Source organism: Gorilla gorilla, chromosome 18, assembly GCF_029281585.2.
Source record: "Gorilla gorilla gorilla isolate KB3781 chromosome 18, NHGRI_mGorGor1-v2.1_pri, whole genome shotgun sequence".
In the NCBI taxonomy this organism is placed as follows: domain Eukaryota; kingdom Metazoa; phylum Chordata; class Mammalia; order Primates; family Hominidae; genus Gorilla; species Gorilla gorilla.
This window is the reverse complement of record NC_073242.2, coordinates 14753842-14766523: the sequence shown is the minus strand read 5'-3', so window position 1 is coordinate 14766523 and position 12682 is coordinate 14753842. Positions and strand designations below refer to the sequence as shown.

The following is a 12682-nucleotide window of genomic DNA, read 5'->3' as shown; positions in this document are numbered from 1 at the left end:
CAACTTCAGCACTAATCATTTAAATGTTTCCAAGAAATTTCCAAGAAAATTCTTAGTCAATTCTGAGAAGTTCTTCCACATACCCAACAAATCTCTGGAAAACCAAACCAAACACTAAAGGGAAAGCCAAAATTTATTTTGGGGGCTGTGTTTAATCTTGCGCTGTGCTTTGACAAATTCTAAGAAGCTGGTGCTGCCAGCCGACGGGGCTTCTGAGAGAGGAAGGGCAGCTCACACAGGCTCCACAGAGAGAAAGACCTTGAACGCCCACCATGATGAACGAGCTGCGGCGCAGGGCGGGGGGCTGGCTCACCTGGCACCTTGTCCACCGATGCAAACACGGAGCGCTGCACTGTGGGGTCGCTGCTGCCCCGGCGCCCCTGGTCGTAGAAGCGGAAAGGCAGGTGCTGAGTGGAGGTGGAGGAGCCGAGTCCAAACCCCAGGACTTCAGTGGTGGGCTGGATTGGGAGGTCCAGGAGGGCTAGGTCAAACAACAGCATGGTTCACTCTGAGCATGTGGGATACAGGGGGTGGTGAGAATTTGGGGGGGGGGACATTGTAGTGGCTGTGGCCCTGCCAGGCACATCACTTGGGAGACGCCAAGTGGGCGGCAGGTAGCCTCAAGCTGCAGAGACCTGCGGAACATCAAAGATCCCACTGAGGCTCGAGGCACAAGCGGATGCCAAGTGAGGGCTTCGCGCCAAGGTTGAGACCAAGGAGAAAGGGGTTTGAGCCTGGGCTCCTCGAGTGGAATGGAAGCTGGGTCAATTTCCACTTTGGATTCTCAGCTTCCATGTGTAAAGGACCCTGACAAAGGCTGTTTCAGACCCCAAGCGAGTGGGGCCAAGTCTGCCCAGAGAGTTCACACGTATATGTGTGTATGTATATCCGCACATGTGGAGGAGCATGCAAAAATATGGATGTGCATGTACTTGTGTACTCTGAGTGGGTGTTTATCTGTCTCAGCCACTAACCTCCCTTCCATAAATAAATCTCCCAATATATCCATATGGAGGGGCTTTTTAAAATCAATTTAAGAAATACCCAAGGCATTAGTTTTAACAGCCACTTTACAGCATAATTCTCAATTTTCAAATGAAGTATTTGGCCTTCATGCCAGCTGTGAGAAATTGCTTTACATGAAGAAAAAAAAAAAAACTCTCTGAAAATAAATCTTAAAAGAAAGGGCTGAATGATTTAAGTCACTTTGCACATTACAAAATGCTTCAGTAATGATTTTGTAGGCCAAGTTTCAGCTAAGTGAGAAATGAGACGGGGACGACAACGTGGGATGCGGGCCTGTGCACATCAGCACAGTAAATCATCGCATCGGTAACGCCCAGAAACTGGCCCTCTGAGGGTTTATTTTGAGGCAGGGTCTCACTCTGTCTCCTAAGATGGAGTGCAGTGGTGCACTCATGGCTCACTGTAACCTCCACCTCCCAGGCTCAAGTGATCCTCCCGCCTCAGCCTCCCGAATAGCTGGGACTACAGGCGTATGCCACCACGCCTGGCTCATTTTTGTAATTTTTTTGTAGAGACAGGGTCTTGCCATGTTTCCCAGGCTGGTCTCGAATTCCTGGGCGCAAGTGAGTTACCCGCCTTGGCCTCCCAAAGTGCTGAGATTACAGACATGAACCACCGTGCCTGGTCAAGGGCTTATATTAAAGTTATCCCTTGAGAAAGCACCCCCACATCCCCAGGTAGGCTTAAAATCCTCTCAGCAGCCACCAGGATGAGCACTGGTGCCTGAACTGAATGGCACTGGGTATCTTGAGAAAGACTGTTTGTCATTTTCGGAGTTGACAGCATGCCTTCCCCCCACGCCGAGGAGAAGGCCTTGCCTTCCTGCCCAATGAACGCATCTCCCTCATTTCTGTGACTTTCCTTCTAAGAAATCCTGGCCTTCCTAATACTGGGCAGTGTTGGGCTTCCTCAGAAATTCACCGCAATCCCCGTGAAATGTAAAATGACTTCCTTCCAAGGGTTCCAGCCTTTCACCAAGCAGGGCTGCCTCTTATAAGAACTGGGAAGGGGAAGGAGGAAGGGGTAAGTTTACAGTAGGAAGTTCTGCCTGTGGGTTCTGCCTGTGTGACTTTGGGCAAGTCCCTGAGCCTGTTTCCTTCTCCGTAAAATGGGCAGAGCAGGCCCTATAGAACTCCAGAGTTGTTTTAAGGATCGGAGGTGGTAGAGTAACGTCAAAGCACTTTGTTAACATATGCTTGAGAATTTCAGTGTGAAGGGCTGAGAAGAGTGGTCCCACACTGATGTCTACTTATTGCTGGCCTCCTGCCTGCTAGGGAGAGCTCCTCTTCTCTTCCATGCAGCCCTAGAAACTCACCAGAAACCAAACACCCAGGAAATGGGACTTCCTCGTATTCGTATAAAACAATTCCTGAATCATACGTGTCTTCTTCTATGCTATGGGGGTTCTCAAGGTCAGTGTGAGAACTACAAACAGCCCTGCCCCACCAAGTGCTCAGAGGATGCCCTGCCAGGGTCCGGCCACTCACCAGCTATTCTCTGCATCTTCATGCGCCTTGCCTGGATGCGGCCTTTGGCCAGGCGCTGCTTGGCGATGATGCAGCGGATGTGGTCTGAGAAGATGAAGGTGGCCTGGAGGATGGGGAAGGGCTTGGAATGGGGGCTGGACGCAGGCTTGTGGATGGTGATGTTCAGGGCACGGCTGTCGTCCTCCACGCCAGTCACCTGCATGTCCTGCACAGTGACAAGCAAAGGAAAAGGCATTCGTTGGGTTTGGGAAGAGGGTGGCTAGGAGCTGTGGCATCATGAGGCATCTAGAAAGAGGTCTCCAAATTCAACTCTGCTTTTGATCTAAGATCGACAGCCTCCCAAGTCCAACAGAGTCATGGATGGGCACAAGGCAGACCAGGCCCAGTGGGAGAAGACAGTGTGGGAGGAGGCACAGAGTACCCCAAAGGAGCGGATGCTGGTGGTGGTGGCTGGTGCCTGTTTTCCATGAGGACTGGGGTCAGCTCATGAATAACAGCATACCCCCACAAGCCTCTTCAAGGGGCCACAGGTAACATGACAGGCAAACTCTTACTTCTGAGAAGCCAGAGATAATGAACCAAAATTACTATTACCATCTGGCATGATCTTAGATATAGGTGCTCATCTCCTCATCAATTTCTTCCTTATTTCTTCTAAGAAGGGGACATCGTTGGCAACCATTTGTATGTCTTTGAGAAACTTCTGGTCCCCAAAGGGAAAAGCTAATCCTGAGAAAGGGACAGGGGCTGGGCACGGTGGCTCACGCCTATAATTCCAGCACTTTGGGAGGCCGAAGTGGGTGGAACACGAGGTCAGGAGTTCGAGACCAGCCTGGCCAAGAGGGTGAAACCCAGTCTGTACTAAAAACACAAAAATTGGCCAAGCATGGTGGCGTGCACTTGTAGTTCCAGCTACTCAGGAGGCTAAGGCAGGAGAATCACATGAACCCGGGAGGCAGAGGTTGCAGTGAGCCGAGATCGAACCACTGCACTCCAGCCCAGGCAACAGAATGAGACTCCATCTCAAAAAAAAAAAAAAAAAAAAAAAGAAAGGGATAGGGAAGGTCATTGAGCAGAGATTTGAAGGAAACTGTGTTTCAAAGGTGGAGAAGAAATGAACATGTAGCAAAATATAATAAAGACAAACCAGTCTAAAACCTCAGAACGGACTCTGCATAGAGAATCTACTCCCATGAAGGTCTGAGGTGATCTGATATAAAAGCCTGAGAAGGAATGAACACAAAAGTCAGAAATGTTAAAGGAGGTGGGGACAACATTGGAAAAGGCTCACAGAGGAAGATGGTTGTGGTTCTCAGGCACTACATTTGGCACAGGCTCTTTGGAGATAACACCCCCATCAAAACGTGGCAGTAAGATCAGATGAGGCATTCTGCATTTAAAGCAGGGAGTCTGGTATAGTAAAGACCTGACAAATAGCACCCATTGGAAGACAGCCAAAAAAAAAAAGGTTTATGTGGCTTTTATTGTCTGATGGAAGACACATATTAATTCCTCAGGGGAGAAAAACACTTGCCTGACACTAAATTCTAAAGGAAATTAATCATAAGCCTAGATAAAGCCTAGATAGATAAGCATAAGTCACTTAATGGACAATGTCTTACATGGAGTGCTTTTTTAAACGAAAGATTCTTCTATAGTTGTTTCTCACACCACACTTTGTAAAAGACACTTTTACAATAGAAAGATCCTGAAGAAGAGGAGGCTGGGGAAGAGGCTGTAACAGCAGCTTCAAGTATGTGGGTGGTTCTCGCAGACAGCAGGACACAGACAGCAGGTCAGGCTGTGGCGAGGCAGAGGTGGGGCAGCCTGAGCAAGGCCCTTCCAGAAACCAGGGCTGGCTGGCAAAGAAATGGACTGCCTTGAAGTAGGGCAAAGCTCAGGCCTGAAGTGTCAGCTGGACATCCAGGGACAAGGGGTATGGCAGAGGGGCGACCTGGGAGGCTGCTTTCAACCCTTCTGATTCTTTGCTTTATTCACTCAAACAGCTGGTACTAGTTATCTATCACGTTGACAAACTTTTTTTTTTTTTTTTTTTTTTTTGAGACAGGGTCTCACTCTGCCGCCCAGGCTGGAGTGCAGTGGCACGATCTCAGCTCACTGCAACCTCTGCCTCCTGGGTTCAAGCGATTCTCGTGCCTCAGCCTCCTGGGTAGCTGGGATTACAGGTGCCTGCTATCATGCCCGGCTAATTTTTGTATTTTTAGTAGAGACGGGGTTTCACCATGTTGGCCAGGCTGGTCTCGAACTCCTGACCTCAAGTGATCCACCTGACTTGGCCCCTCAAAGTGCTGGGATTACAGACACAAGCCACCACGTCTGGCCCACGTTGGCAAACATTAAAAACAAAAAACAAACACAAAATCCCCAAATCCCAAGCCCCAGCTTGGTACTTGGCAAGTTAGAGCCTAGCTCTGCTGGGGTGACGTTGAGCGGAAGGGAATTCTCAAAAATGCCAGTGGCAACAATCATTTTAGAGTGGTATTTGGCAGTGTCTACTAACACTTAAAATTAGTACACCCCAGCTTCTTGGTATCTGCCTAGGGAAACCTTGCCCAAGTGCATAAAGAAGTAAGAGTGATTCTGTTCATGGCAGCACCATCTGCTGAAATAGCAGAAAACTGGAAATAGCCGACAGGGCATGGGTTAAATATGCCTTGCTATAGTCACACAGCAGTGAAAAAGAATACCAGGAAGTCTGCGTGTAGTAATGTGGCTGGCTCTCCAAGACACACTATTGATATTGAATGAAAAAAGCAAAGTTTAGAACATATTCAATGTGATATCATAAAAAACACGCACATACACTCTCAAGTATATGTATGTAATTTTTAAAAATAGTACATGTAGTTACATTTATATATGCCTTTGGCAGAAAAACAGATCTGGAAAGGTCACACTGATAATGAAGATTATCTCTGGTGGAGGGGAGGTGTAAGAATTGAGGGTTTTGGTCAAAGAGGACTTTGCTCTTATCTGTGCATTCATGTGGTATTTTAGCTTTTTTTTGGGTGACAATTTGTTCACATATACCTTGTATAATATCATTAGAAATTAATGATAAAGATGACAATTGTGTGTGGTGTGTGTGCGTGTGTGTGTGTGTGTGTGTGTGTGTGTGTGTGTGTTTGTAGCCAACTGAGAAGAGATTCCAGAGCTCCTGGCCATCTTACCTGCAATAGGCCTGCAAACTTGACCACTCCCCAGCCAAGCCTGGACACATCAGGCTCCACCAAACTCATCTGGTAAATATCCACAGCCAGGAATCGCTGGACCATGCCGCCATCCTTGGTGATCACTGTACATGCAATCAAGTCGCTGTTATCTGGGAGGGGGAAGGTGAGAAGAGAATGAGGCACAGTCTGGCTGCCCAGGGTGATGGAGACACCAAAGCTGACTCTCATTCTACCAGGAGCAGAGCTCAGTGGTTAGAGCCCAGGCCTAGAGTCACACAGACCTAGGTCTGAGTCCCTTCTCTGACAGTTATGCCGGGAAAGTTTCTTTGCCTCTCTGGACCTCAGATCCCTCATCTGGATAATAAAGAGAATGCACACTCCCTCAAAGTGCTACTAGTTAGGACTAATATAAAGCATATAAAGTACATAAAGCATCTGTCCATTGTTTACTGCATGTTAGGTGCTCAAACCGTAGCTTAAAAACAACCAGCATGGCTGGGTGCCGTGGCTCACGCCTGCAATCCCAGCACTTTGGGAGGCCAAGGCAGGTGGATCACCTGAGGTGAGGAGTTTGAGACCAGACTGGCCAACATGGTGAAATCCTGTCTCTACTAAAACTACAAAAGATTAGCTGGGTGTGGTGGTGGGCACCTGTAATCCCAGCTACTTGGGAGGCTGAGGCAGGAGAATTGCTTGTACCTGGGAGGTGGAGGTTGCAGTGAGCCAAGATCGCGCTCTGCACTCCAGCCTGGGCAATAAGAGCAAAACTCCGTCTCAAACAAAACAAAACAAAACAAAACAACACAAAACAAAACAACAAAACAATCAGCAATCCAAGAAAGAAACTGAAGATGACACAAACAAATGGAGAAACATCCAACGCTCATGGATCAGAAGAAATGATATCGTTAAAGTGACCATGCTACCCAAGGCGATCTACACATTCAATGCAATTCCTATCAAAATACCAACATCATTTTTCACAGTATTAGAAAAAAAATCCTAAAATTCATACGGCACCAAAAAAGAGCCCAAATAGCCAAAGCAAACCTGAGCAAAAAGAGCAAAGCTAGGCCAGGTGTGATGGCTCACACCTCTAATTCCAGCACTTTGGGAGTCCGAGGAGGGAGGATTGCTTGAGCTCAGGAGTTGGAGACTAGCCTGGGCAACATGGCAAAACCCCATCTCTACAAAAAATGCAAAAAAGTAATTGAGTGTGGTGGCCCACACCTGTAGTCTCAGCCACTCAGGAGGCTCAGGTGGGAGGATGGCTTGAGCCCAGGGGGGTTCAAGGCTGCAATGAGCCATGATCATGCCACTGCACTCCAGCCTGGATGACAGAGACCTGGTCTCAAAACAAACAAAAAAAGAGCAAAGCTGGAAGCATCACACTACCTGACTTCAAATTACAAGGCTGTAATAACCAACACAGCATGGTACTGGTATAAAAATAGACATATAGGCTGGGTGCTGTGGCTCATGCCTGTAATTCCAGCACTCTGGGACGCCGAGGTGGGCAGATCACTTGACGTCAGGACTTACAAGGCCAACTTGGCCAACATGGTGAAACACTGTCTCTACCAAAAAATAAAAAAAATTAGCTGAGTGTGGTGGTGTGTGCCTGTAGTCCCAGCTACTCGGGAGGCTGAGGTGGAGAATTGCTTGAACCTGAGAGGCGAAGTTGCAGTGAGCCGAGATCGCACCACAGCACTTCAGCCTGAGTGACAGAATAAGACCTTGTCTCAAAAAATAACAAAAAGAAAAACACATGGACCAACAGAACAGAATAGAGAGCCCAGAAATAAAGCCACATATTTACAGTCAAGTGATCTTCAACAAAACTGATAAGAACATACGCTGGGGAAAGAACACCATCTTCAATAAATGGTGCTGGGAAAACCGGACAGTCATACGCAGAAGAATGAAACTGGACCCCTCTTTCTCACTGTATACAAAAACCAACTCAAGATAGATTAAAGACTTAAATGTAAGACCCAGAACTATAAAAATCCTAGAAGAAAATCTGGGGAAAACTCTCTGGACATTGGTCTATGCAAAGAATGTATGATTAAGACCTCAAAAGCACAGGCAACAAAGCCAAAAATAGACAAATGGAACTTACTTAAACCAAGAACCTCAGTAACATTTCAGTGCTTCTTTAAAGACTAATGGCAGTTTACAGTTGTGATGGTTAAACTGAGTTCACCTAATTAAGTAAAGACAGTAAAGCAAGAGTCCCCTGAGCCATGACAGAATCACCAAGCCCTCAACTCAGGGTATGACAATTTAAAGCCAAGCCCTGCACTGGATGTTGTACATGGATGGGCATTGGATGTGTACGGCACTTGGCCCTTCAGAACCAGTTTTCCCATTTGTAAAATGAGAATTACATCCCTTATCTTGAATTGTTTGGTGCGTTAAATGAGAAAAGGCGGGAAAAGCATGGGGTCTTGTGCATAGAAGTCCTCTGCATAGGCTAGGTTCCTTCTCTTACTTGAAAGTTGTCCCCAGCTGGGTGCAGTGGTTTGTGCCTGTAATCCCAACAGTTTGGGAGGCCGAGATGGGAGGAATGCTTGAGCCCAGGAGTTCAAGACCAGCCTGGGCAACATAGTGAGACCCTGTCTCTACAAAAAGCAGAAAAAAAATTAGCCTCACAGCTACTTAGGAGGCTGATGCAGGAGGATTGCTTGAGCCCAGGAGGTAGAGGCTGCAGTGAGCCATGAGTGTACCACTGCACTGTAGCCTAGGTGACAAAAGCGAGACCCTGTCTAAAAAAAAAGAAAAGAAAAGAAAAAGAAAGTTATCCCCATATTCAATGTCTAATTTAATGCCTACCCTTGACTTGGAAATCACCAGGGTAACACAGGACCATTAGATCTATGGTCTACTGCTGTATGCAATCCTCTGCCACTTATGTTTTAAACAAGAAAGCTCAGTCCGGAAACAACCTAAATGTCCCCAAACAGGAGAACTATTTGAGTACGATTTTTTCCCCACCAGATGCAAAATTATATACCCATTTAAAAATTGTTTAACCAAACTGTGGACAGTGGTTACCCATGAGGAGCGAAGTGAGAATTGGGGGTAGGAGTGTGTGTGTGTGGGAGAAGTATTAAGGGGAGAACTTTCATTTTGATTCTATGTCCCACTCTACTGGGATATTATTTTAAAATGAGAAAAGTATTCAAGACGTACTTTCGAACACATATAATAGGCCCAAGTTAAAAATCATGTTTTACAAATAATTGCAATGACTGTGGAAAACATTATAATTTTAAATGAAAGATGATAAAAATGTTATTACCAAGAGTTTCGTATGTTTTAAAAAAAACTATCCCTACAAAGAAATACTAGTACAGAGAAAATGTGCCAAAACATTAACAGAAGCCCCTGATTAGAAGAGGGTAGGTGAGATGTTTTGTTGTTTCTTCGTAGTTTTATTAAAGTATAATTTACACGCCATAAAGTTCACCTATTGTAAGTATACAGTTTACCTATTTTAAGTATACGGTTTGAGTTTTAGTAATTTTTTTCTTTTTTTGAACATGGTACCCAACAGTTCTTCAACCCCTGTCACCCCCCTGCCTTTGGCAGTACACAGTGTCTATCGCTGCCATCTTTATGTCCATGAGTATCCAATGTTTAGCTCCCACTTATAAGTAAGAACATGCGGTATTTGGTTTTCTGTTCCCACATTAATTCACTTAGGCTGCCAGCTGCATCCATGTTGCTTCAAAGGACATGACTTTGTTCTTTTTTATGGCTGTACACAGTATTCCATAGTGAATATGTACTACATTTTCTTCATTCAGTCCACCATTGATGGGCACCTGGGTTGACTCCATGAGTTTGCTATTTTGGATAGTGCTGAGTTTTAGCATATTTACGGCTATGTATTACTACATCCCAGTTGTGGAATACTTCCATCACCCCAATGGGTTCTGTTGGGAGCACATTAACCAGATATTTGGCTCAACTTTATTAGGGGAGGAGAAGGGTAACATGGGTGGTATCAATTTTGGCCAAAACACACGATAACAAACTGGGCTCATGCATTCTCCAGGGATTTCCCCCCTCTCCTTTTTCAGTTTTCATCCTGATCTAAAAGCACAGGTAAATTTCTCTTTCCTTTCTCGGGTAACCCCCAGCAACATACGCCTCGGTTCAATCCTCTGACAGTGTAACCTGTCTGAGATTCTGGTTTCGTGTGGATGTCGCCCAGTTGGTCCTCTCGGTCTTTACAGGCCTCGTGTTTCCCTCTATTCTCTCCAGCACATGACCCCCGAAGTCAGCCAGGTACCCCCACAGCAAATCCCAGCTCCAGATAGGCTTTACTGAATTTGTACCTTTTTTTTTTCGTTTCTTTTTTTTTTAGACAGTCTTGCTCTGTTGCACAGGCTGGAGTACAGTGGCACAATCTCAGCTCACTGCAACCTCTGCCTCCTGGGTTCAAGTGATTCTCCTGCCTCAGCCTCCCTAATAGCTAGGATTATAGGCACACACCACCACGCCTGGCTATTTTTTTATTTTTATTTTTAGTAGAGACAGGGTTTCACCATGTTGGCCAGGCTGGTCTCAAACTCCTGGCCTCAAGTGATCCGCCTGCCTTGACCTCCCAAAGTGCTGGGATTAGAGGCGTGAGCTACCACATCTGGCCCAGTTGTGCTTTCTTATTATCTACAGCAAGAACCTTCTTTCCTCTCCCAACAGTCCAGCCGGGTATTTGAAAATATTTTTTAAAAAACATATTTTAGGGCTGGGCACGGTGGCTCATGCCTGTAATCTCAGCACTATGGGAGGCCAAGGTGGGAGGACTGCTTGAGCCCAAGAGTTCATCCTGGGCAACATAGTGAGACCCTGTCTTTAAAAAAATTTAAAATATGTATGTTTTAATATATTATGAAATGTATTATATTAACATAAAATGTACAATAGTATGTATATCTTATGATGAATTTTTAGTTCCATACTGGATGATTCTCTAGATGACTAGTCTTCTACATTATTAAAAAAGGAAGTCATCATATTCATTCTTATAAACATTTTCTTTGTGGTAGGTAGGGTTTGTTTTCTTTGCTCAATACTTAAAACAGGCCGGGAGTGGTGGCTCACGCCTATAATCCCAGCACTTTTGAAGACTGAGATGGGTGGATCACTTGAGCCCAGGAGTTCCACACCGGCCTGTGCAACATGGCAAAACCTCACCTCTACTAAAAGTAGAAAAATCAACTGGCTGTAGTGGCATGTGCCTGTAGTCCCAGCTACTCAGGAGGCTGAGGCAGGAGGATCACTTGAGCCCAGGGAGGTTGAGGCTACAGAGAGCTGTGATCACACCACTGCACTCCGGTCTGGGTGACAGAGTGATGAGCCCTGTCTCAAAACAACCAAACAAAACTTAAAGCATTTTCTCAGTGGGAATCTTTTAAAAAATACTCTTTAAAAATAGAACAAAAACAATAAACATGCTCTTTCCTTTCTTTCTCTTTCTGTCCTCCTTCCCCCTCCTCTCCTTTCCCTTTCCTCACTCTACACAGGACAACTTGACTACCTTCTGTTTTCACATTCACAAAAGAAGTTCATCTGAGAGTTTGATCTGGGAAAACGGACACAGTCATACACGTCAGTGTCAATGGGGTTTGTCCCAGGCAGTGCGACTCCCTCATAGAGCCTGGCTGCCTGAGGGGCTTCAGCGGAAGAGAGACCTGCCACCTCCACCACAAAGAACAAAAAAGGAAGGATAAAACCCCAGAACGGAACAGCTTTCAGAAATGTAATTTAGACATCAAAGCCCTGTGAGAACACAGTGAGAGATTTCATAAGAAAACTAAAATGCGGCCACACCAGTAAGACAGGAAGGATCCCAGGGAGGGAGCTCTCGCTTTTCAGAGGCTGTGGGGGCAGTTAAGGAGAAATGAAGCGGCTTCTACAGATTACAAGCAAATGCCATCCGCAAGGGAGATCAAGGAATTGCGGGTTTTGGGTGACTCCTTTGTGGGTCCCGCCAGTATCATTTTAGGGAACTCCTGTACCCTGCCCCAGTCCTCGATTGCTCCACACCCTGGCTGTGGAGCCCTGGGGGACACAGGCTAGTCATCTTGGGACTGCCATGGGGTCTTGGGTCGAGGAGAAATCCAGGAGAGAAATGCTGAATGGAATCCAACTCGGCCCACCCTCTAAAGCCTCTGCCTGCAGGCTTCATGCATGCATTTGGGAGCCAGCAGGAGTGTGCTGAGTGCTAAGGTACCATGGGAAGGACTTGGTGGCAGACGGCTCTGTCGTGGTATGTGGCAGCCTCCCTGCCTGACACTCAGGAGTGGCCATGGCAAGGAGAGGCCAGTGCAGCTGATAGGTGACATAAGACTGCCTGGTCATCCATCCACTATCCCCAGATCTCACTGCCCATCAAATCTCCAATTCTACAGGGGTGGGGCTTAGGATTCTATTAAGAAAATTATCAGAAGACAATGATCAGATCAATTATCCCTATGATTTAAGAGGCCAAAGATACAGTAGTAAACGTGAAGGATTTGCATAGGCCATTCACAGATGAGGGGAAGGGGGCAGCCAGGAATGGGGATTGCCAATAAACACACACACACACACACACACACACACACACACACACGGCCATCCTCGTGGGAAATCAGGAAACAACTCAAAATACCATCTTCTGCCCATAGGATTGGCAAGAATAAACATGTCTGATAACATCAGGTATAATGAAGATGCAGAGAAACTGGCATTTCTCAAAAGCTGCTAGTGGGAGAATAAATTAGCATAGCCGTTTTGAAGGACAAATTAGCATTATTTATTAAAACCGAAAGTTTCACATTCTATGACCTAGCAATTGGTATGTTCCCAAGAAAAACACTCACACGCGTGGGCTAAGAGACTGTGAAGAGTCAATTTTCCAGCAAGAAGGGAAAGCCTAACTAAAATGTGTTTATTCCTTCTGTGTAACACCAAGGAGCAATG

The 12682-nt window shown here is 46.0% G+C and overlaps 1 protein-coding gene across 10 annotated transcripts in view; it reads right to left on the bottom strand.

Annotated features, from left to right (window-relative positions):
• Window positions 1-12682, bottom strand: part of CLEC16A (C-type lectin domain containing 16A) — a 237361-nt gene that overhangs the window by 55632 nt on the left and 169047 nt on the right. For all 10 annotated transcript variants that reach the window (XM_055365296.2, XM_019012487.3, XM_055365306.2 and 7 more), the window contains exons 19-21: window positions 5705-5856; window positions 2514-2718; window positions 314-481 (exon numbers count right to left, since the gene is read on the bottom strand). In XM_055365296.2, coding sequence (XP_055221271.1) covers window positions 314-481; window positions 2514-2718; window positions 5705-5856 — 525 coding nt within the window. The remainder of the gene's footprint in view (window positions 1-313; window positions 482-2513; window positions 2719-5704; window positions 5857-12682) is intronic.